The 25285-nt window shown below is 45.8% G+C and overlaps 1 protein-coding gene across 5 annotated transcripts in view; it reads right to left on the bottom strand.

The window, feature by feature from the left end:
* Positions 1-983: 983 nt before the first annotated feature.
* The window catches only part of CUEDC1 (CUE domain containing 1), a 123646-nt gene continuing 99344 nt past the window's right edge, over positions 984-25285 (bottom strand). For 4 of the 5 annotated variants that reach the window (XM_054008201.1, XM_054008204.1, XM_054008202.1 and 1 more), the window contains 9 exons: positions 19270-19396; positions 16889-17072; positions 13402-13485; positions 11058-11144; positions 8712-8805; positions 7608-7666; positions 6613-6665; positions 6183-6253; positions 984-5355 (listed from right to left, as the gene is read on the bottom strand). In XM_054008201.1, coding sequence (XP_053864176.1) covers position 5355; positions 6183-6253; positions 6613-6665; positions 7608-7666; positions 8712-8805; positions 11058-11144; positions 13402-13485; positions 16889-17072; positions 19270-19396 — 760 coding nt within the window. In that variant the 3' untranslated portion in view covers positions 984-5354. The remainder of the gene's footprint in view (positions 5356-6182; positions 6254-6612; positions 6666-7607; positions 7667-8711; positions 8806-11057; positions 11145-13401; positions 13486-16888; positions 17073-19269; positions 19397-25285) is intronic. The other variant, XM_054008206.1, reaches the window with a different exon arrangement.

Below are 25285 nucleotides of genomic sequence, written 5' to 3'. Positions count from 1 at the left end.
GATCACATTTCCAGGAAAAGCTTTCCTTGGGTTTATGAGTCTCCTGTACTGTAAAAAGGGGTGATTTTGAGTCAAAATTTCATGTTAAAGTTTATAAACCCCCCCCAGCCCCCATTAGCTGCCCAGGCATTCAATTTAGGACCGGATGAAAAAATTTCCATCTAAGCCTTTTTATTTTTAAACAGAGAATTGGATTTTCAATAAAATAAAGCAGTGGTTCTCAACCCACGGCTCATTCAGCACACAGCTGCAGCTGTGACATCCTCAGGGCCATACAGGTAGTATATATATTGGGTGGATGCGGCCCACATAATACACAGAGAGCTGCATATGCAGCCCACAATGGTAAATAGGTTGAGAACCACTGAAATAAAGTTTTACATGAAAAGCATCTGGTTTTTGTGGACATTTTTTTTTTTCAGATGTTCAATTTAAAAAAAAAATGAAATATTTCAGTTTGGATAGATTACCTCAGTGCCTCTTGGGAGTTGTAATGTTGTTACTTCGTGTCCCTGATTTTCTATGGGCCAGGCTTCCCAGACAGACTACATCTCCCATGATGCACCACAGCCAGGGATGGCCAGGATGCACTGCTTCTGGTCTCCATGAGGCGAAACTGTGGTGCATCATGGGAGTTATAGTCTAAGAATTTCAGTGGGGGCAGGAAAAAGCCATTTGCTGACCAACTGTAGTTCAGATCACTTTGACAAGAGCTTGTTGGAGCTCTGCTATGGCAGTTGGGCTGTTCAGAGAAGTCTTCCTTCCTGTTTCTTTGGAGCCACCTACTGGATTGTGCACTACACAGTCATCACGAATGAGGCAATAAGATCCCTCACTTAGAAAAGCTACTCTTTCGGTAACAGATGAGCCATTGAGAGCAGTGTCCAGAACTGAGATGAAAGAAAAATGTGTTTAATTCGATTCTCAGTTTCACATTTTTTTTTCATGCCTGTAAAAAATCAAAAGCAAAGAAAACCAAGGCATTAAGAGTACGACATGACTTTATTATATGAATTACTATTAAACATCTTTAAGAAAAAAATACTTATAGAAATAAGTTCTAAAATAGCAACACTCACAAACGTCACAAGTCTTTTTTGGTTTTTAAACCATTTTGTATAGAAGCGATACAAACATCACTGAGTATTGTACATTTTTCTAGAAGAAATGCATTTCAGCTGTCAAGCCTGTCTTTGTGGCCTTTCCACTTGTTAGACCTGAATTTTTAAAAAGGAAAACAAAAAAAAAATCACCCTTTCTCCTCCATTACAATGGTATTTGGCGCCCCCGGGACATTTGGAAATGGCTACAGGGTTACATCATTCAGAACGACTGCGTCACGACTAGGATCTAAAGGTGCATTGTTAGAACACATTAGCTAGCACGTCCTAAAAGACCTGCATAGGCAAGGCAGTGTATTCTGTTAACACATGCTAAATTATGCAAGTTAACATATACACTGCCTTGTCTACACTAGACATTTAGTAGCTAGCACTTGTTAGCTACCACATGATAACACCACATCTACCTTTAGATCCTAGTCTAAACAAAGCCAGAAAGATGTGAAACCCCCCCCTCCGCATATCAAATGCAGTTCAAGGAAGTCCTGTAACAATATTATTCTCCTTCCATTCACTACAATGCTAAGTTTCTAAAAACCACCAAATACTCTTTACTCTGTCTGGCTTTTTATATGCCTACAATGTGGGTCAGGGGAGTGTCACATCTCAGTATGGGCTCTGTCCTGGGGGGGGAGGGTGGGTTCTGAGCACTCAAACCTCCAACTGACTTTGAAGAGAGTAGAGCAGTGGTTCTCAACCTTACAGATCCCTAAACAATTTTGAATGGAGGTGCAGACCCCTTTGGAAATCTATTGTGTGTATATATAGTTTTCAGTCTAAGTCTTTCGCGGACCCCTTAGACACAGTCTGAAGACCCGACCACAGGTTGAGAACCACTGGAATAGAGGGTGCTCAGCACCTCACAGATGTGTTCAGTACATCTCCAGATTGGCCCTAATAGAACAATGTGGCAACAAGCCGCCTCTGGGCTAGTCTCCAGCTGTGCCGCAGCTGTGCCCCTGCAGGCTTTTAAGTGTAGATATAGCCTGAGATTGCATTAAGATGACGACCTTGGGGAGCTATGTTAACTAACACGATGTCTTAGAAGTCAGCATAGAGAGGTAGAAGTTGTGCTAGGCATTGTGTCAGCTGGCCGTGGTTAACCCTATGGTTCTAGTCGGATTTACCCATGACTAGATGATGAAATGTTAAGCACACCTTGTCCTTGTCTATAGTGACTGTTAACACATTGTTAGTTAACATGACTCCATAAGGTTGTGCTATAACAACCTGATTTCTAGAGAGAGACCAAGGAGTAAAAGATTTCAATAAGCCTAGCACTAATTTAGCAGCAGGGCAGCTGCTGACATACAACACGTGTGTCCTCAGGGACAGGTGCATTTGTATTTTTCCCCTCTCCTCCCAATCCACAAAGCACTTCCTGGAGACCAAGAGGTCTTATAAAAATAAGTTTCTGCTGGGACAGGCAGCAGTTTCCTACCAGCAGGAGTCTGAGCTTCTGTTTGTTCGGCCACTGGTGCCTTTTTGCATTCATGGAAACTTATCTCAAAGTTAAGCCCTCAGTAGCCAAGAGGAGTTGGAACTTTTACAAGCTGATCTGATTCCAAGCTTGATTTTCTTCCAAATATGCAGAGCTGCTTTAGAAGAGGGAGAAACAGCCAAGCACTTATTAAAGTAGGAGCCAACTGAGGATAGGAAAAGGGGGGTGAGGGAGAAACAGACCTTCCAATTCTAAGGCTGGGGATAAAAGTCCCTCCTCCTCCAAAAGCCCCTCTGTTTCCAGTGGTAGTGCTCCAGCTTCACCCTTAGCAACCAATACGTATGTACATGTACACACACACACACACACACACACACTTGGGGCCTTACCCTGAGTGATGCTGAGCAATATAGCGCCCACTGACTTCAAAGGGGCCAGTGGGTGCCTGGCAGCTCTCAATATCAGGCCCTTAGTCGCTTCCTTTCTCTGAACAGCCTCGAAAGCATATTCCAGGAACCTCATATCCTGCGTGCTGCAGAAGCTTCCAAGCCACTGAATTCTTGTCTGAGCACGGATGACCTCACTTGAAACTGTTCTAGTCCCTGGAGCAGGCAAATTTCTCCTGCCACTCAGGAGGTTTTACCAAAAGACTCATTGATGCTCCTCTCCCTTTTATTTTTTTAAAGGAACAGACACCAAAAACAGGCTCTGGGTGGGGATGGGGGGGATTTGAGTCTTTAGAGGATCTTTAGTGTTTGAGAACCTCAAAAGTTGCTGGGATCCCAAGGCATGGCTGCTGTCCACATCCCGATTCAAGCCTGCATGCACTTGCCCACTGTACTGTTCGGGGTTTGTAGCAGCTCATGTTCTCACTGGGAGGTCGTGGGCACTATAGCGACAGTTGAGGTGTTAGTGTAGTATCCAAATCACGTTCTGCCAGGAGGACGTGTCACTTCAGCAATAGACACATGGACCCTTTCATCAGGAACCTCTTGAAACTCCATGCCACACAGACTCAAAGTCCTTCTGCACTGAAAGGAAGCGCTGTGTGTGCCTGAATCCACTCTTGCTCATCCCTACTAGTTCTGAACAGTGTATCAAATTACTCAGGCCCAGACGAGGAAACCCACCACTGCCTTCGTGTTTCCATTGAGTAGCTTGATTGAATGCCAGGTGCATGGAACAAGAGCCTCATGCTCAGCAACTTTTAAAAAGAATCAGTCTTGGCACACGCTTCAAAGGCATACAGATTCTCCAGCAGATTTTGAAAGGAGCCTGTCAGGGAGTTTAAGCCTGCAATGTGGGCTTTTGTTACAAAGCCTAATAGAAAGGCAATGAAAACAGGTTTTTGTTGGACTGATTGCTTGGATCGGTGCGTCTTCCTGCTGCTTTTGCAACCCAAACGTTGCAGCGCTTGTGCTATTGCATGGGACCCAGAAAGTGAGACGGACTAGTCTATTCTCTCTGCCCAAGCTGAGAAGTAAATAGACAGTATTGATGCAGAAAAGAAAAATTGCTTGGGGGGAGTTATTTCAGTTATTGACACTGCTGTTAGTAGCATAGGGAAGGAATTCATTTTCAATTATTTTTTTTAGCCTGACAGTGTCCATTTCAATTCCAGTGATTTGAGCATTACTTTTAATCTCTACAATGTTCCAACAGATTCCAAGCGCTCTCCTGGAGGAGGGATGTCATCCTCACATTGATCGGCGAGCTCTGAACCAATCTCCTCTTCATTTCAGGTTATGAGAACTGCTCTCAGGTCTGTGCCCATAGCCCATGTGGGCTCAGCTAGAGAAAACCCACTCATGTCTCAACTTGAGGCCAAATTCTGATCCCCCTGAAGTCAACTGTGAGACTCACATTAAGCAGGATTTAGCCTATGATGTGCAAACTCAGAGGTGAATCAAATAAGGCCCCCATCTACAATCCCCTCCCATCTAATCTGGTAAGTGTTTCTACACCGCCAAAACTCATTGCCTGCTACATAGGGAGCAGCCAACTGTCATGAACAATCCAAATGAGAACCCGTGGGATATGTTCTAATTCAGAGATCAGCAGTGAGAACTAAACAGCTTTGAAATTCAGCCTTCCCCTACCCCCCATTCCTGCTCTGTAAAGGTACCATAATATCACAAGAGCAGCAGCACAAAGCTAGAGAAAGTGGTACATTGGAGGAGAAACTGGCCCCAGCTTGGTGTCTAGTTCAAGGCATTTTTATCAATGCCTGAGGCAAAGGTTTAATTCAATGTGAGATGCCCAGGAGAAGGCCGTTTCTTTTTAAAAAGACAATTTATATTATCCTGCCTATTACCTGATCTGGATCCTGGCTTATTAACTCTTAGTAACAATAACAATAAACAACATTTTTCAGGTCTTTTTTTATGTGCGTAAAGTTACATCAGATTGCTACAGTGATATGTTTAAAAATGGGCAAGCCAGAGCCCAGCTGTTCAATGTATTGTTATTATTGTTTTTAATTCATATCCAAACCATGTTTATATCAAAGAGGGTGGGGGATAGGCCATTATTCCCACAAGCTTGAAATCCGTTATCTTCACTGCAGTTACTGAGAAAAATTCAGATCAGCTGCTGATTTTTGGCTGGATTTGCTGGATAGGAAAGAGGTGTTTTCAAACCCGCTGGGAAGAGAAAATTGTGCCTCACTTTAATACTTGTACTTCAGAAGAGGATGATAGTGGGGGGAGCCAAAGAAATTGTTTTTTTCTTTGCAGCCATCTTCTTCTTAAGACTTTAACAAATAAAGCCCGGTTCAGGCAATGGATCTGGGATCTAGAAGAGAAGGACAGGGAGGGGGAGAGGAAGAAGTGTATTCAGTCAAAGTTGCTTCACTCACGGTGCTGAAACAAAGCCTGTCACTGTGCACTGGATGTTTTTAAACAAACCCATAAGGATTCCCTGTGCATCAAAGTTCAGTAAGAGGCAGGCATGAATACTGGAGCCTCTGCATGGTTTTCATCAGTAACCTCATGCTGAGTCCACCCACATATGTTCTTCATGGAGGGCAAACAACAGGGAAGAATTGGCCCAACAGTTTCTCTTGCATTCTTCAGTACAAAGGTCAAAGTACCTGTTGCTATCCACACAGCAGCTATTAATGGGGCTGAAGGGGCAGACGTGTGAACAACAATGGCAGAATAAGTCCCTGTGGGTGACATTCACCCCAATGCAAGTCCCATGTGCAAGGTTTTATGCACAAAGACCTACCTAGATCCTTAACACACAGCACAAAACTCCACACATCCTCTCTGAGGCACTGTGATTTTCACCCTAAGTCATCAAGGATGTTGTGGGGCCGGTGCTATCAGCTGTAGCTGAAACCAAGAGGAAGTAATCCATCCTGGGAAAGCCAGGGAAGAACAAACAGCTGAATCCAACTTTGCATTGGAGCACCAGGGGTAAAAAGCTCAAGCTACTTGTTTTCTCCACGACAGCATGCAACGGGTCATTTGAATTTTCTTAGGCTGGCACTTAGCTCAATGGTCTAATCTACATCACTCAACTCATGGGGGGGGGAAGGGGGTGGCGATGGGCTTGCAACAGGATAGCTGAACTGATTCCTGTAACTATCTGCACATTACTCCCCAAACACTTCTTACCATTTATTGTCCTTCTTTCGGCCTCTCCTCTTCCTCGTGTAGCTGCTGCCTTCTTGCTTGGAAATCCTCATCTGAAAGACATGAGACAGACCTGTGTGGTCAGAACTTCAGGAGATCCTTCCCATATCTAAACGAGCTGGGGTGGGAAAACTGCAGCAGTGTCAGGGGACTGGAAGGGGCTGGGAATTACAGAAGGATATGGGTGGCTGTCATTCTTGGGTCACTGGTTGGTTCAAACCTGCCCCAGGCTAGCAGTGAACAAAGCCACTACTGTTAAATGGCAGTTCAATGTCCTACGTGAAATGAGTAGGTGGGTATCAGCCCATTTCCTACTGCATGAGTGCCCACTTGTGCAGCTGGCACCTTGGTTGGCTGCCTCAGCAGATGGACCTTGGTGTGACTGGGCTATGGAGACTGTACCCCCACTCACCCCTTGTGGTGCTTTTCCTGGGTCGGGGAAGAGGCCACTGCTGATGTGCTGTCCTATAGACAAATTGTGGACTTCAGGTCTTGGGGCTGCTGATGCAACACCTTTCACCACCGGGTTACATTTCCGTTAAATCAGGGGTTCTCAGACTTTTGTACTGGTGATCCCTTTCACACAGCAAGCCTCTGAGTGCGACCCCCCCTTATACATTAAAAACACTTTTTTATATATTTAACACCATTATAAATGCTGGAGGTAAAGCAGTGTTTGGGATGGAGGCTGACAGCTCGCGACCCCCCCATGTAATAACCTCATGACCCCCTGAAGGGTCCCGACCCCCAGTTTGAGAACCCCTGTGTTAAATCTATGCATGCCTGTTGCAAAGCCACGACGAGCGTTACCCACCCGAACCTACAGAGGGTGTTCCAGGCCCTTGGGGAAGGAGGCCCTACTTCATTTTGCTTGGTGATCCCGTCATCTGATGAGGAACTGAACTAACAGAGAACAAGGGACTGAACAGCCAGAACACATGGGGGAAGGGACCAGGAGGAAGGGCCTGCTCACCGCAAACCTCATTCATATACCTTGGTGAGTTAACACACGGGTGGAGAAGTATCCGTTGTACAGTACAAGGTTTGAAATGAAGAGAGATGAGAGGAGCCTGGCTAAAAAGTGGGGGGAGTTCCTCATCCTGTCTCTGGCTTAGGGGGGAGCTCCCCCATGCTGTTCCTGGTGCAGAGAGAGCTCCCCCATTCCTGTTTCACTCTACATTAGCCACAGGGATGGGCCAGGCCTGCTAGCTCTTTGCGTTAGGAAAGGGCGACTCAGGGAACAAATTCTGAACAGCTAGCGTCACAGGCAGAAAGGAATCTGCAAGGAAGAAAGCTCGATTTTTGGTGTGCAGCCCCTGCTATTTGGGGTCACATACTCCCACAAACCACAGCAGTGGGCAAATCAGCTGAAGACTTGCTCTCTAGCAGAAACAAGCATTGTCTTACCGCACGAGTGTCCTTCAACGTCATCGAGAAGATTAGCTGTGGAAGCTGCTGTCCCCATCCTGCACTCTCTGTTAAGGAAAATGTTCGACAGACTGGGATGTAAGTCACAGACTTGCAAACAGCCCATCACAATTGACTCCAAGGGTTGGAGGTGGTTCCCAGGTATGTTTCCAGTTGCATTCTGCTGCTTTCTGGCATGAGATCCGGGTCATAACAGATCAGGGAGGCCATGACAGTGGCACTCAGGTACCAAGGCAACATACTTTGGACAGTATTAACGCAGCCACCCTAAGGAGAGGAGTCTGGGGATAACAAAGCCCTTTTACCTCTAGGTCTTTATCCTTGTAACAGCTAAAATGAAAATGGAAAAGAAGGGGAGGAAGAGCTGATGGATGAGTCGCCAGCACTGTTTCTCTTGCATCACTGGTATTGAGCAGTGTCCTAGGACTGGCATGATAATTATTTAGCACATGTGCTTTTGAAATTAACATGCCACTAGAGAAACTCCGCCCACAAAATACAGTTTCAAGGGGGCTTCAGCAACAAATGAATCCTCTTAGCTGGGCTCAAACCAGAATATCAGCTCCAAACACACCACGACTTCAGGGAAGTTCAGAGCTGGATCCAAACTTGCATACATGATGAGCCGTGAATGTTCGCTGTGGCTTGGATCATGAAGGCTGCAAACATGTACCTTTTGGTTACTGACATCGTTTTCTCCCTGAGCTATAGCTCCCTTCCACATGCACAAATCTTTGCCCTAGTTTCAGGGCTTAAGTGAGATTTAAGTGGTGCATAGACCAGTGATTCCCCACCTTGTCTATACCAGTAAACCTCTTCCCTATGCCAGGATCCTCCCTCCAGGATCCTCCTCCCACCCATCCTGTTAAAATTCCCCCTCCCCCATTGAGAAATATGGGATGGTCAGAATGGTTGTGTCCCCCTAACCTTTTCCATGACCCCAAGGTGGAGAATCCCGGCATAGGCCTCGTTCGAGCCCTCTGCAGCAGAGTTTTGTTCCAAGTTGTGGGAGCTGGGACTCATCCCTGGGAAGCTCAGAGTGATCAAGGGGTGGGATGACAGCGTCACATGCTGAAAGGATACACCTGATGCTTCAGTAAGTGTTTTCTTTTTGACTTCTTCATCTTGGTCTTCTCTGAGAAAGCCCTGGCAAGTTCAAACAGCTTCTTGCGTGTAGCTGAAAGGAAACAGGCAGGTGAATGGCTTGCTCTTAACCAGCCATCAAAAGTGGATAGCAAACAAGTATGATAGATGCCCAGTTCCCATGCCATCCATTTGGGATGATGGGGCTTTGATTCACCCTCTACATGCTGCAGGGCAGGGGATGACTGAACCAAGATGAATTTGCCTGCTTGAATGCAGAATGCACAATGCCTTACTGCTTAGCCTTAGGAAACCAAGGACCGATAAACCTTTCCAGGCACTAGGACTAGTTTCAATGATCAGAAAGAATATAATTTGATCCCCGCAGGAAGGATTCAATTGACTACACAAAAGGTCTGACTATTCAGACTTTCTGATTGTGATTTCCATGACATTCTTCATCCATGACTAAGCCAAATTCCCTCTCTCCCTCCCTCCCCCCCCCCCCCCCGCACCCTCACACTAAACAAAGCTCAAATAAACTGTGGCCCATGAGTCAGTCAAAACTGCATGAGGTGCCCAATTTATTTTACAACCGGAGAGTAGCCTGTGGCTTGCTGGAAAGAAAGAAAAAAAGTGGGAAGAGTCTCTATTAATCCCTCCTTCTCTAGCCTCTATTTTATTATTTAAACAGAAGCTAGAAAGGATTTGCTTCTATTCCCAGGAAGCCCAATCCAATCCATGTTACAGAGTCATGCCCTCCAATACATACATCAAAGACAGACATACACACAGGCTTGCAGCATGAAGGAGCATGCCAGATCTGATGTCAGAGCAGCCTGAGCAATTTAGCCAGTTTCAGCACCTATATAATGGCAAAACCCCACTCATCGCCTTTGTCTACTGGAGGAGACTCCTAACTGATCTGCCTGCGAGTGGCAGAGAAAATCCATCCAAGCTGCATCTGTCATCTTTTGGGGTGGGGTGGGAAGAAAAGAAAAATCGATTCAACTTGAAGAACAAACTCATTCAGGGAGCAGTGCTGCTCCCCCTCTTCATGAGCGATGGAGCCTACAGCATGGCCTCCTCCCTCCCCCTTTACTGTTTTAACCCATTTGCTTGCTGGAGATCTGGTATCATCCCTACTTTCATCCCCAGCCTAGACAGATGGGGCTAAGTGCTGACAAAGTTCTCAGTGCTGTACAAGACCGTCCCTGCCCCAATGAGCTTACGGTCTGGGAGAGAGAGAGACATGGAAGGCAGGGCTAGAGTGGAAGCTTTTGGGGACAGGGACTGTCCCTTTGTTCTTGTTTGTACAGCACTTAGCACAGTGGGGGTCTGGTCTGTGACAGGGGCTCCCAGGTACTATGGGAAGGCAATTATTATTAAAGTGCTGGGAAGCTCAGAGGAAGGAACATCTTGAAGTTTTGCTTTTCTTATTAACGCCCTTCCTGTTGGCACTGTGGGACGAATGAGTCCAGAAAAGGCATGTGCTGAGGAAAGGGGAGTGGCTTGGTGACTCGGGATGCAGAGGGCATTCCTGGCACAGCACTGCACCGAGGTGAGCCTGGGAAAGAAACAGGGCAATGAGCCTAGCATGGCTAGTGTGGTTGGGGGATTCCTGTGAAGCCCATCAACAACATTGCTGAGGTTACCCAGAATGCAACACCTAGGCACTCACTGGACAGGCAGCAGGAGACCAGGAGTCAGACACACATCTCCCACCCAGCATTGCTACCATGGCAGCTTCCTCAAAACCAAGCTCTCTCATAAGTTTGAAACAACTGGCACAGGGAGGTTGGTCCATCTCTGACCAGGGCTGCACCCAGGGCAGAAGGAAAGCACAGATGGGCGCAGAGTGTGGGGCAAAGGACCCAGAAGTCCAGGATTACAGAAGGCAAATGGAAATCAAACCCCAATCTGCTCCAGGCTTTGGAGATGGATTAGTGCAATTTGGATTTCCCTATTTGATACTCCTAGTTCATCTTCGCCAGGCTTAATGCAGCCTTACATAGCACAACGCATTAAAGCCCCTTCTAATCAAAAGCTCAACTCCCAGCTAAATGTGCCTTGCCCTGTTAGAATCATGGGGTGGCTTGACAAACATGAATAACTTCTGAGGCTTGGAGGGGAGGTAAGAATCCTGTATCTTCGCAGATCTGTGCATACCCGGGTACTGGCTTGCACATGCATACACACACACATGCATGCAGAGTGCTTTAGCAGAAAAATGCCTTAGCACTAGATTCAGTGCTAAAGAATCCTTGCTGCTTCACCTCCTCCGCCTGCCCACCTACTGCCATGCAGCCGTCCCTCTGCCAATATGGAACCTAGAAACAAACTCACATTTTCCCATGTGTTTCAATTTGTCCCTGAATAAGGCATCTTCAGACACAGCACTGCTGGCCTCGCTGGTTACAGGGGCTATGTCACCTGAAATGCAAAAATCTGGTCACTTGAGGTTTGTAGGGGTGGAGCAGGGTGTGCGGAGAATCTAAGCTGAATCATCATCATTGACCCAATTCCAGCTCCAATGAAACAGTGGCCCTGCCACAAAGCAGCTGGTAAGCATCTCTGTCCTGGTCTGAATAAGACAGAGTAAGAAAAGAGCACACATAAAAGATGGAGACCAGGGAGAAATTACCAGCAGTTCCTAGTGCACAAAGGGATAGTCTGTTCTGTCTCAATGAGACAAGCCAGGTGAGATGCAGACAAGGCTGGATTCTGGGGGAGGGGAGATTGGGCGGGAGACGGGATGGAGGTCAACAGGTACAGTGCTACCTAGGCCTCTTGGGATCAAAGTGACCCTCCACATTCAGTTGCTTCCAGTACAGTCCTCCCTTTAAAAGGGTTACAGATAAGAGATTACAGCTGTGGCTCTGTTGATTTCAACAGAGTTATGGGTGATTTCTGCCTGCCTGTGGGCTTGAATCTCCAGTGCTCTACAACTTTACTACCTGTGCAGAATGAATGCAGAGCAGCTGTAGGTGCTACCACTCTGACCTGGCAGCTTTCACTCCTGTGCATAATGGATGCACAGGAGTGAAAGCAAAATGACTACACAAAGTTCAAGGCCCTGCAGAATCAGGCCCCATCCATCAATGTCTGTTCATACAAAAAAAAAAAAAAAAAAAAAAGGCTGAACAAAAAGCCTCTTGCTTCTTTGAGAGAAAGTGATTCCAAGTCACCCAATCTGCTAATTTTATTTCTCAGTTGGTTATTAGATCATGCTCCAAGATCATTCGCATTACCATGATGACACAGACAGTTAATTAAGAATGGAGAAAGTTTAGAAGTCTCAGCTGTACTAGTGCAGGCAGCTGATCTGGGTGAGTCACAGCTCCTTGTTAATCGTATCCTTGTGTTTCCCACCCCCTTTATCAAATCTGGGCACAATTGAAATTCCGTAACCTTAGCCAAAATCGTCACGTCAAGCCTCGATGAATAGCTCCATTCGCTGTGTCCTGCTCTGAAGATGAAGATACTGACAGACACCAATGCTAATTCTGTCCTTTGGGGGCAGCTGCTATGCAGTCCCTAAGGTTAATCAAGATTACTCAGATAGTTGGTATGCCTGCAAGGCATGATCCCCGGCTCCTGGGCTAGACAAGGGCATGTTTTGTTATACTTGGGAACTAGATCAGAGTTCTCTTCATTCTACCTCCACTCCCAAGCAAAATCTACATAGCCATGCATGGCAAGAGAGAAAAGGACTAGGAAGGGGAATGATGAGGACTCTTTTAGCCCTGGGCCAGTGTAGAAGAAACGATGGTTTCCAAGTTTCATTTGATCAAAGCTCGAGGCATGTGCTGGACTCTAGGCCTAGGGCAGAAGAGAGAGCGGAGTAGAAAACAGCATCTTACTGTCTCCTTATTGCAACCTGATTGGAACCTAAGCTTTGCGACTGCTGAGGGATTGTGACAACGCAGGCGCTATTAATACAGTGTCATGTAGGCAAGAGGAAGTAGCAAAGAGGCTAGCAAAAGGTGTGCCACCCTTTTCTGGGTCATTTTGCCCATTCCCAGCAGCTCCAGCAACTGAGAGAAAACAGAAATTCTCTGCTGCAGGATAGGAAACGTAAGGGGGAGATTTTCCAAGCAAAGACAAGAGTTAGGGGCTCAACTCCCACTGGCTGGCCCAACTTCCCTTTGTGCCTCTGAAAATCTCCCCCATAACTTCTACTCAAATCACACTATTTTTACAGTTATCAGAAGTCTCCACAACGTCCCTGCCTATACCCCCAGGGGGAGAATTCCTTTCCAGCCCCAAACATAGGACATTTTGGAGAGGAGAAAGGGCTTGGTGTCAATAGCCAACAAAAGGAAGGTTTTCACCCTCTGCCATTCATGTCACAAGGTATGTCTCCACTGCAAAAAAGGTGTGTTCTTCACTCTGATTAAAACAGCAGTAAAGATACGGCATCTTAGCTTTTAACTTGGGTTAGCAGCTCGACTTAAAACTGATAAAGCAGCCTGGGGCTGAACTCGAGCTGCTACCCAAGCTGACACGTCTTTACTGCTATTTTAACCCAAGCTGGCTAATTTGAGTTAGAATACACTTTTTTTTTCAGCGAAGACCTACCCGCAGTGTGGCCCTCTGCAGACAACGCAATGGCAGAAGCCTTAGAAATACGAGAGCAGCTGCCAGGAGATCTCTGTGATCATATGCTCATGCACGGCTTGTAAATTACCTGGTTGTATAGAAGAAAAGCTGAAATCGTTACTGACGGCAACACTGGTCGACTTGGATTTTTTTGACTCATACTTCAGTCGATCTGAAAAATAAAAAACATTCAATTAGCCCTGGAACCCTGAATCATTTATTCCATTCTCCTCGACCTAGCCAGGCATTACATTGCACTCACTGCCAAGGGTGTTTTACAGCTTCAGTGTAACAAGGTCTGGAATGAGGAAGGGAGTCTGGGGCAGGAGCAGGGGAATTTTTTTTTCTTAATCTTAAATTTGTTTTGATGGTTTATGAAAGGGGCAGAACTGACAGCCCAGAAGGCTGAAGTCCTCCATCCACAGGGTAGGTACAGCCTGGACGGCAGTAGAGCCAGCTTCCCCACACTGCTCTGCCAGTGTGCCTGATCCCTACAGGGACCACACTGTGGGGCTGGATAGCCGGGAGTCAGGACTGAGACCCATCAATAGCATGGTTAAAAACAGGAAGTCAATTGGGCTGGCTGGGCTCAGTTGAATCCAAATCACTAAGCAAGCATCTGCTTCACCCAGAGGCTGGGTTTTTGAATGGAAAAGAAATAGCACAAAAATGTGACCATCCTAATATAATCAACTAAGGCAAAAAATGCTCAGCCTTAGGTTTCTAAATGGCAGACATCTAAATCCACATGTGGGCACCCAATTAAGAGCATCCTGATTGTCAGAAACGCTGAGTACCCCGACTCCATCTGAGGTCAATAGGAACTTGCAGGTGATCAGCACTCCAGACAATCAGGCCCAAAGTATAGCGTGAGCTGAAATTAATTGCCATATATTGTGACTGGACTTAATGAGGTATGATTTGTGAGAGCATTTTCAGAAACTTGGTGTGTCACCAGCACGATGAAATACACTTAAAGAAATTGGCTTGTATGGTTTTACTTTCAAAAGCTGACAACTCTTGTCAGGCAAAGATTAAAAACTAATGGGTAATAATCCTCGTGTCTGTTAACTGCATGCATCTCTGATGGCGTCAGAAGAGGATATTCATGCTTCTGAAAAAATGGAGTCAAAGACATATCACAACCCCAGATCAACACATCTTCTAATGCTGGGTATGTTAAATCAAGATCCAGGGTCAGATTTTGCAGATAGGCACCTCTCTTTATAGTGAGGCTGAATAAAGACCCTTGGGCTGAAGGCTCTTTCCTAATCTAAAACTATGGGGGCATTTGAGATCTGGATTCCAAATGTGCAGCTTTGTTTTGAAGCAGTGCAGTTAAGCTAGACCTCAATGCTGCCTGCTTCAAGTTTGCAGTCCCAGCCTGGTTTGCTTTGTTCTGGGTTCCATCTGTCAGCAAAGTGAGCAAACGCGGTCTGAAGTGCTGTCTGCTGTTCTGTTGAGGAGCGGGATCCCAGCTGGCAATAAGTGATAGCACAAGAAAACTGGGCAAGTGCTTTCCAGTCTTTTTGCTGCGCTGGATAGCACATGCTCTCTCCACTGTGTCCCTCTGCCTCAGAGGAAAAGTGCTTGAGAAATCACAATGCTTGAGAAATCAAGAGAGGAAGTGAACTGTGCCCCCAACACTGCTGCAGGCTCCGAATGCTAGAGTTCTGCACATGTAAAGCATAAAGCTAATTGGTGGTAACTTTGTGCCTCCACATCCCAATCCCCAGAGTATAAACTCAGACCCCTTCAAAACCAACATACAAGGCAGTCAAGCAACAAATGCAATCCCATTTCCTTTACAACTGTTCCTCTGAAAGGATCAGACAGCTAGAGCACAGTGGGTATGAACATCTTTGAGAGGTGCAAAACCCACTGGGCTGTAGTCTCACTTGAAGAACACTGCTCCAGAAAGAGTATTTCAAAGGCTGGGTGGACCTGTTGGACAGTGTGTGTGTGCGTGCATTTATTTTGTATAGAAAGTTGTGTTACTGCAATGTTCAGTAAAAAGTCAGGCAAGGTAAAGCCTGAGGTACCAGTAGCCAAGTTAACTCAGCATGTGCACCTCTCTCTACTTATGTTATATATACTGAACATATATTCACTATATATGTATTCAATCAATAGTATAAGGCACCAGTTGAAACCTCTCAGAAGAAGTAACAGTGGCAATCCAACACATAGGGCTAGTGTAACACTGAGGGGCAATCCCAGTTGTTCATGGAAAGATGGAAATATTTCTCTGTTGAACTGCTTTTTGAAAACAAAGAATGCTGTCTGTCCAAAGCTGCTCAGAGGTTCAGAACACTGGAGCAGGCCTGGGGCAGATGATTCAAGGTGGAGCTGTAGGCAAGGCAGTCTAAGATGCACAATGAATGAAATGTATCACATGGCCCTTAATCACCATCTAGGAGCGACACTGTGTTGTATTTTGTGGTTTCTATTCATTCATTCAAGCTTCATGCACCACCCATGTTTTAATGACAGAGATTAGAGAAGCAGGCTGGAAAATGCTAGTCTTACCATGGCAAAGGAGAGAAAATGAAAATCGTAAGTGAGCAGCTGATTTTCTGGCTGTGATGGACAGGAGGCTGAGCATTTAAATTAAGGCATTAGGATGAGCTTTCCCAAACCAAGAGTGAGACCTGTGAGTGACAAATACCATGACTGGTGAGATAAGCCAGATGGGAATATATTAGCCTGTGTGGTCAGAATTAAAGTGACAGAGCAGAGAGGAACTGGCAAGGGGCTGGCACATAATTCAAGAGACCTCAAGTCACCAAAACCACTGAACTTCTCCTTGTAGTGTCATCAGAAAAGCTGCTGAGAACAGCTAGCAAGAGACGCTAGACAGAAGGTGGTGAGAAGTTCTGGGAAACCCAGCAGTATTTTACAGTGACAGAGGTTACAATGCTAAAAGAGTGAGGTGATCATATACCAAACCCTAGTAGAATTATCCTTTTTGTAGGCAGGGAGGGTTAAAAGGGAAATAATCAAAACAGCAATATCGGCGGAGGGGGAACAAGGATGTAATGATAAAGCCCAACCTTTGGAGACCAATCACAGCTGATGGAGTGTTTTGTCTAGGTCTTTCGGAAGAGGTGGGAGGAGGGATCAGAGGACAACAGATGAAATTCGTGGCCTCACGGAAGTCAAGGGGAGTTTTGCCAGGATTTCACCCAATGCTTCTATAGGTCTGATGGTCATGAAAGGAGTATTAACTGGTGGGGAAGATGGAAGGACTTTGCAGAGTTAGGAGACCCATGAGCAAGACTCCCAAGCCAGGCTAGCAGGAACAGAAAGTGCCCCTGCCATCAGCTTCCAATGGGTCTGAGTCTCCATAGCACTGCACCCTCAGGTTATTTACACCAATGCAGCAGAAGTGCAACATGGGAGGAAAACGTTGCCATTGTGCTGTAGTTGCATTTTTCACTCATTTTGTATTGGTGTAAATGATGACACAAGGTGTAGGGCAATGGAAAATGAGACCTAAGGGCTGGAAGTTGCAGCAAAGGAGGAATTCAAGCACATGAAAAGCATACACAGAAGTCTCTGAAATGGCTTATCACCTCTCTCAAGGGCCAGGAGAAAATCCCGGTTCCTCTGGAGCTCCTTCATGAACTCTTCGTTCTGTAAGAAGAGCGCAATTCGCTCATCTTCCAGGTACTGTTTCCACTTCCTCTCTTGGTCCAACGTGCCCTGGGATCTCTGGCTGCCCTCGCCCGGCACAGTCTGATGGCAACTTTGTGAACTCTGGACAAGCGTGTGACATAAAGGAAGAGTCAATGAAGGCCCTGAGCAGCTCATTACAGTAACCAGTGTGTGTGACTATAAGCCGGGATTCAACAAAGCACTTGAGCCTGTGTTTAAGTCCCAATGACTTCAATGACACTGAAGCATAAGTGCTTTGCTGAATCAAGGTTTTAACTCTTGTGAAAGGTGCTGGAATATCAATATTGAAGATTAAAGGTCCCCATCTATCAACAGAATCAGCACAGTTTGGTCAACAGCAGGCTGTACTCCCCTCTGTAATTCAGCCTTACCAAAGGGCTTCAACCCTGATCTTGGTTAAAGTGAAAATCTCTACTGGGAAAAGCAACTGTGAAAAAGGCACTCTCTTCCCCAGCATATTTGCTCCCAAGCAAAATCAGCAGCAGATATGCTGACTATATGGTGCATACATTTTTCCTTGGCTGTATTTCTCAGCCAGCCTAGCAGAGCCAACTCAGCTGTGGGATAGTGAGCTAGATTCTCTTCCTCCTTGAGCATCATCAATAGAAGTATTTACCACGTTCCAATCAATTACACATGTGCAAACTTACTGAAGGCAATCAGGCTACACCATGGGAGTCAATGAGGGCTTAGTTTGGCCCGGCTTTATTGCTAGTATTGCTAGTGAAAAGGAAAGTACCCAGCTTGACGCTCAGATCTCAGGCTAAGTCAGCAGGGCTGGCTATTGGGGAGAAAAAGGTTGTGTTTTTTCTTTTTAACTTGGAATCTGAGAACATCTAATCTGGAAATCAGAAAGTCACAATGATCCCATGAAACTACTTTTATAGTCAGAGCCTCACTTTAAATACAAGAATTAATCATCAGCGTTCTTCTGATGGCTAAATCAACATCAAACCAGGGCTGAACCTGGCTTTGACATGGGGAGAAGTGCAAAGCCTCTCACTGAGGGAAGCCGAAGTGGCACAGCTTTTATTTTCCCCAACTAACGGCTGAAAATGCAATTTACCATCTGACAAATTCCACTATCTGAGACAAATCCTAACATCTTCTATATCTCATTTCCCTGCTCGTGCATGTATCTGTGCATGCAAAATAGAAAGGAGGAGAAACATTCCATCCAGTAGCAATCTCACCTTGCCTACCATATTTATCTGATTTGTATCTGGTCTCAGAGGGCCATAAAAAGCAATAGCCTACAATTCCTGAGGAAGGAAAAAGGCACCAGGACATCTCTTCCCCCAGAGCCCAGTGAACAGGCAGGTTTCTATTCCCAGAAAGGTAATATAGCCTGAGAAGATGAAGCTCCAGGGCAATAATTTATGAAACTGGGGCACAAGTGCCTTCGGAGCCAAAAGGGAAGGGAAGAATCTAGCTGTCTAACTGGGTACTTACAATTTGGCCCCCTTCATTGCATTTTCTGTCTCGCCTTTCCTAGCCTATAGGAGAGACATCTTAAGGTCTGGGTTTGTTTGCTTGTTTATATACATGGGAGTTGGGTGGGCAGAGAAAATACTGTGGGAAAGCTAAGTGGAAGAAATAAGCTTTGCATTTAGGTCTGAGAGTAGTTCGCTCAGTGGTCATTCTTGCTTCTTGCAGGAGACAACTCCCTATTGCAGCTCTGTCAAGATGCATAAATTGATACCCTGTGAGATGCCCAGCTATAGAGTTTTAGGACCATGCTAAGGAAGTATTGATGCTGAAGTCCAAAGGCAGTTCACAAACCCTAATTTATATGGCACCATTAAAATGAAGCTTACCTCTGGGGTAGGAGGGCAGCAGCCAGCCAGTCTGCAACATATTGTATAATAGAGGGGGACAAGGAAAATTTTGGGCAGGGACGCCCAGTCAAATGCCTACTCCTATGAAAATTGCCATGATGCATCTTGGAAGCCAGAGGGCTTGTCTATACTTAAAAGGCCACACCTGCTGCAAAGTTAGGGTTGTAAACCCTACAGGAGAAGGCTGATAGCTGAATTTTAAGTTCTGATATTTCTAGAGGTTTGTAAAAAATTTGATTTTGGCACATCTTACATTTTGGGATGAATTTAATCTCACAGCATCACTAGGTTTTCATTGGAAATGCCCCTTCATGGTAATCTATGCACTGCTCAGTGAATCTACTTCAGAAAGATGAAGGACAGAAACAGCCCTGCTAGGATTTGAACTTGTCACCATAAGGAGTCTAGATGCTATATAGTTGAACATATTTGCCTCTCACCTGCACACTGTCCATCTGCTGGGGTAGAATGCGAAGGAAATCATCAGGAAGGTTGCCTAGTAATGGTGGATTCCAGTTCCTGTACCGTCTGTGCACCTGAGGGCCACTCGAATTGGGTACATCAATCCTGTAGGCCATGGAAAAAAAGACACCGAGATGAGAAAGCAATCATTTCAGCATTCTGGCTCACTCTGCAAACTCTAAGAACCCAGCTCCTCAAGGTATGAGTGCCCTCGATTCCCACTGACTTGACTAGGAATTGAGGGCCCACCTCAAGCATTCAAAAAATCACATCAGCCATCATCTCCTTTCCCCCCAAAATCACAATCTTGACTTAAAATTTTTTTTAAAGTAACAAATTTGGGGTTCTTTTTATTTGCCGTGGAGTTTTTGAGCCTTTTGGTGTCATCACGTTTTCAAACTTTCCTCTGCTGGACATTTACACTTTGTTTCCTTATGCTCTAATAAATTTGTTAGTCTCTAAGGTGCCACAAGTACTCCTGTTCTTTTTGCGGATACAGACTAACACGGCTGCTACTCTGAAACCTGACACTTTGTTTTGTTACTCAAGATTCTCAGATAATGACACAAGGAGCTGAGGTTTAAGAAAATCACCAAACATTGTGTTGGTGTTGGCAACACTGAGAGGGTTATGCCTTAACTATGTAAATCACACCCACTCAACCCCACAAAGTGCAGCATTGCATAACTGCCCGGGAGCGTTCCTGTGCGGAGGGGAGGAAGAGAAGAGAAGGGCAGTGTTTGCTTCCTTAAAACCCTCAGGCATAGGGCCAGAGCTGAGGCAGGATACAAGACTTGATAAGCCAAGTGGTGTGACTGGGTCTGGCAACCTTTAAGGATAACATAAAGTGAAGTTTTGTCTGTTTCAGTCCCGTTGAAAGAGGATGGAAAACAAGCCCCTGTGGGGTAACTGCTGACGGTTAGATTTGGCCAGAGGGTGAAGTTCAAGAGCCAAATGGAAGTGACCCCTGCAGTGTTGTAATGGCCACTACAGAGCAGAAGGCACATCACTAACCAAGAAGTCCTTTGACCGGCTCTGTGCTAAACCTACCACTGAATTGCTGTAAGGCTGGAAGTTGCAGCCGACTCTTTGGCATGTCAAATCTGTCAGCAATGAGTGAAGAACACAGGCTGCAAATGGAACCTGTGAATGTGAATTGACAGCACCATAGGCATCACTATCAGTGCTGTATGCGGATGGCAGGTGTGACGTTGCGCTCTATACGATTTTATGAAAATATGCTAATGAGTGTGAATATAATGTAACTGGAATATGCCTCATGCAAAAGGTCTCTTGTAAGATATCATTACAAAGCTTATAATCTGAGTGTTGTCATCCTATTTGTATAAATGTATCACTCTTGTATCTGAAACTAAAAATATGAAATACAACTCTGAGGTCCTATTGTAGTTATACAAAGTGTGGGCCATTAATGGTGGTTTGGAATCTTGATGGCTCCCATCAACCAGGACAATTGACAGTGGATGGCTCTGTTTGCTTGCAGGCCTTCCTGTCAGTCAGGCTGGGAGGAATGAGGGCTTGGAGTCTTACAGTGACGTGATCATGTCACCTGAACTGGAATCCATCTTTAACCCGGTGCTTTTCCATTTAGAAGGAGGGGTGGGAACCCAGAGAGGGACAAAGGATTCCCGCCTTGTGCAAAAGATATATAAGGCAGTGGAACAGAACAAAGGGGGCAACAATCACGAGAAATGGGGGGGGGGGGTAACAGCTGTGCATACCTCTTTATCAGTGTTATAGAGTGCAAACAATTTATGAGTTTATCCCATATAAGCTTTATACAGGGTAAAATGGATTTATTTGGGGTTTGGACCCCATTAGGAACTGGGCCTCTGGGTGTTGGAGACAGGAACACTTCTTAAGCTGTTTTCAGTTAAGCCTGCAGCTTTTTGGGGATGTTGTTCAGACCGAGGGCCTGTGTTTGCAGCAGGCAAGCGTGTCTGGCTCAAACAAGGCAAGGTTTCCTGTCAGGGAAAACGGGCTCAGAGGTAGTCTCAACACATCAGATGGCAGTCCCAAGGGGGTTTCCGTGATCTAACCCATCACAGCAGGCAGTCTGGGTACATGGGTAGCCTGTATCCTCAGCCCTTTATCACATTCTGGGTGCACAGACCATGCCTTGCTCACCATTTCTTCTATCTTCCCCTATATGTACACTCGGATAATGTGACATGGGACCTTCCTGCTTTCTTGCCTATCAGTCTGTTAATGCTTTCATTTGCACTGGTCAATTCTTTCTGGAGTTCTGATGGGGCTATTTGCCAGAGCATTCCCCAGAATCACAGAACGCAGACACAGAAGAGACCCATTAGGTCACCACGACCAGGACTGTCCCCCGGTTGTATCTTTCCTAATGCTTTAGTTTTAAACGCCCTGAGCACTGGACCCCATTTCCTTGGGGAGGCTATTCCACAGCCTAATTGAACCCACTGCTAGAGTGGTGCTGCCTGCATTTCTGGGAGTTTGAAATTGGCTTCTTTTATTTTGCATTTTCAGGGGGAGGGAGTTTCTTCTGGGATCTTCATCTCCTCCCCTCCCACCCCAAACTCCAAATCTCCCCACATGTGGGACAGGCTTGGCCTCTGTGTCAAGGATTTCCCCAATTAACAGCCTCCCAGGAGAAGTTATTATTTATTGGTCAAAGTCAGCATACAAGGTGCTTTACCCAAAGCAAGATGCACTGCTCAAAGAACTGAATCCTTGTCCTGAACAACGCACAGGCACCGGGAGGCAGGCAGAACGCTGAGAACAAACGCAGAGCGGAGTCTGGATGCTCTTAGTTGTCAGGTTTCCAGGAGCTGTTTGAAGCTGGAGGGGCAGCGGGGGCCTGGTGTACGTTAATTGAGAGGAGTACAGGGCAGCTTGAAAGAAGGCACAAAGCTGGCAGGGGGCAGAAGAGATGAGGAGGGAGGTGAGGAGCTCCACTCTGGCAGATTTCGTGCTGACGTGGAAAGAACTTATTGCTTTCTCTAAGAGCTCAGGAGCTGTGGATTTTATTTTCAGGGCTTGCAGTGAAGCATAAAAGTCAGCAGAGGTGGCAGGAGGCGATGATGATTGCGTGTGAATGTTCATGTCTTCATTACTACTTACACATGGGGAAGAAAACAAATAAAAGCCTCTTCCCAGGCAACTCCCACTTTGGAACTTCCCTTTCAAATTCTGACTGTACCCATCCTGCAGAGGCGCCAGAGGGACAGCAGGAATCAGCCAGAGAAGAATCAAGTAGTGTTTGGGTTTGACTAAAGGAACAGGGAGAGCATATTTCTCCCTCCACCCCCAGGACAATTCTACATCAGTGAATTGCATCACTTGACCCTTCACAGCCACACTCTCTAGGGGAGCCTGCTTCTCCTAAGCCAGCCTCCTTAGCAGCTGCAGATCTTATTGAACCAGCAGAGAAGGGCCAACCCAACTACAGATCCCAGCACACAATGCTGGGTCAAAACCAGCGTGCCCCGTGCCGCCTTCACGGTGAAAGATGAGCTAGCTGGATAAATCCATTTTGTACAAACCAGGCGCAGCCCTCGGGCTCTCTGCCAATTGTCAAGGCTGCCCTCAGGTCAGTAATGTGCTGGCACCTCTGTGCGGAACCCCAGGAGGACAGCCACTGGTATTCCAAAAAGGCGATTTCAGAGTTACAGTATATAGCAAACAGGTGTGTGGTTGCACTGATAAGCTATTTGATCATCTCTATTATATATATATATATATATATACCCATATATACACACACACACACACACATATATATATATGTCAGTATTATGCTTTATGGGGAAAACTAAGCTTTTCTAGCCTAGATGCACTGGATAGCCTGTTAGTATATCACAGAATAATGGAAACTAGAGACAGAAAAGACACCACAAATGTAATATATATTTAAGTGCCTTCACAGGGAGAAATACCAGCTACAAAAGGGCTTTTTCATCTAGGTCAGAAAGGCAGAATAAGAAACAATGGTTGGAAGCGGAAGCCAGATAAATTTCAGTTAGAAAACAGGCCACTTTTAGCAGTAAGTTTGAACAAACTACCAAGGGAAGTGGTGGTTTGAGTCTTCAGATTAAGTCTGGATGCCTTTTGGAAGATAGGCTTTAGCCAAGCAAAATTACTGGGCTCAATGCAGGGGTAAATGTATGAAGTTTAATGGCCTATGATATTCAGATGATCTAGTGATCCCTTCTGGCCTTATGCTCTATGAAAATTTATCAAATCCCGGACCAGCTGGAACTCCCCAGTTGTCACAGTGATACACATCCCACGGCCACTCAGAACATCACAGCAACAAGAGGGATAAAATTTGGATCCTCTTGCTCCAGAAGACCAAGCCTCTTCCAGCCGAGCTAAGTGAGAATCTCAATGAGTCTCAGCAGTATAGGGCTCATTACACCATTTAGCACTTCTGATTCCACCATATCTACTAGGTCAGTGGACAACTATTACAACTTGAGCATACCTACTGGCCAGTTCACTATAAGCTCGTCTAATCCACAGTACAATTTAGCGATTGCTCCTCCTCCTCTCATATGCAGATGACAGAGCTCAGTCCAGGTTCGTAAGCAAAGCATAGCCTCTGTATCATAGGAGGCAAGGGGTAAACCACCCTCCAGATGTTGGGTTGGGCACACTTCCACCACATGAGTTATTGTCTGCAATACTGCTCCACAGTCACAGCACATGGAGGAAATGCGTGCCTGTCTATGGTTGCGGCTACTCTGGATGAGCCAGAGCGTACCCTGTTGAGGCTGGTCCAGGATCTACGATTAAGTGGACAAGGAGGCAGGTGCAGTGATGGACTCCTGAATTTACTCAGTGTGTTAGACTCTCTCTCCCACCGATACTTCCACTCTATAAGAACCTAGTTTTCACCTGCCTTGTGGTGCTGACTATCCACACATGGTAAAGGGCCAGTAGTACTCCTCTCCAGCAGTGGGTGAGCTGCTTTGGCAAAGGAGTGTCAAGAGATCAGCCACTGTCTCTCACACCCATCTGCAGGAGTGGAATTCCTCCCCTGAATGTAAGCAGAACTTGGAGTTGGCGCTGCAAGTTGTTTCCTGTTTGAAAATGGGGCATCAGTTACCCGGAAATGTAATTGGTTGATTTTCACCTGTCACAGCTCTCCAGGCAGACTTGACAGTCATGGCATCTTGTCGAAGGTCTGCCAGAACAACGTGCCCTAACACAGACTGCAGTATAATTCAAACAGCCACTAATAATACAAGTGGCCAAATTCAGTTCCATGTAGACAACCTAAGCGTAGCAGCTTCACCCCAGACCATAGAGCAGTTTTCAGCTGGAGCAAACACCAGAGTCAGATGTATGAAGGACCAAAGGGTCTGCTCCCCAGGAGGTTCCCGATAGTTTTTGCATCAAGGTGATACAGGAAGAGATCTTAATTTTCAGGTGTTCCCAGCAAGCGCAGCATGTTGGGTTATGGTCAAATTTTACTCCTGAGTATGTGACAACTGATTGCTAGGACATATTGAACAATGAATGAAGTCTGGCTTTAGTGCCTGAGGAATGCAGTGGGCTGTCTACATTTAAAGACATATGTGCAATTTCTATAGCCACCATCTCTGTTACTCTAGATTTTCTGACTATAAAATCTCTTTGTTTTCAGTGATGAATAGCAACAGGCTCAATGAGAGAAACCACCTGCTGTTGTTTAGATGAAACAACAGCTCACCTCTTTTAGCTAATTTTTGACATTCCATTCAATCCACGAATTATTTTCTGGGCCTTTCAGCTGTTGGGTTTCTACAGCCTTGCAGACATTTTCACCCAGCTGTGATCTTCATTCATCCCCTCTGGCTTTATCTCACCCAATCTTAATTAACTCTCACCAGCCGACCACACAAGAGGCCAGCCAAAACGCAGTGAAGCCATTTGTGCAGCCTCGGAATGTGTCTGGCGCATCTGCCCTTCAAAAACACTCAACCTCTGGCCAAAGCAACATGGTGAAATAGAAAATATGGC

Source organism: Malaclemys terrapin, chromosome 18, assembly GCF_027887155.1.
Source record: "Malaclemys terrapin pileata isolate rMalTer1 chromosome 18, rMalTer1.hap1, whole genome shotgun sequence".
Lineage (NCBI taxonomy): Eukaryota > Metazoa > Chordata > Testudines > Emydidae > Malaclemys > Malaclemys terrapin.
Note: the sequence above shows the minus strand (reverse complement) of the source record. Positions and strands in the feature narration are given on the sequence as shown.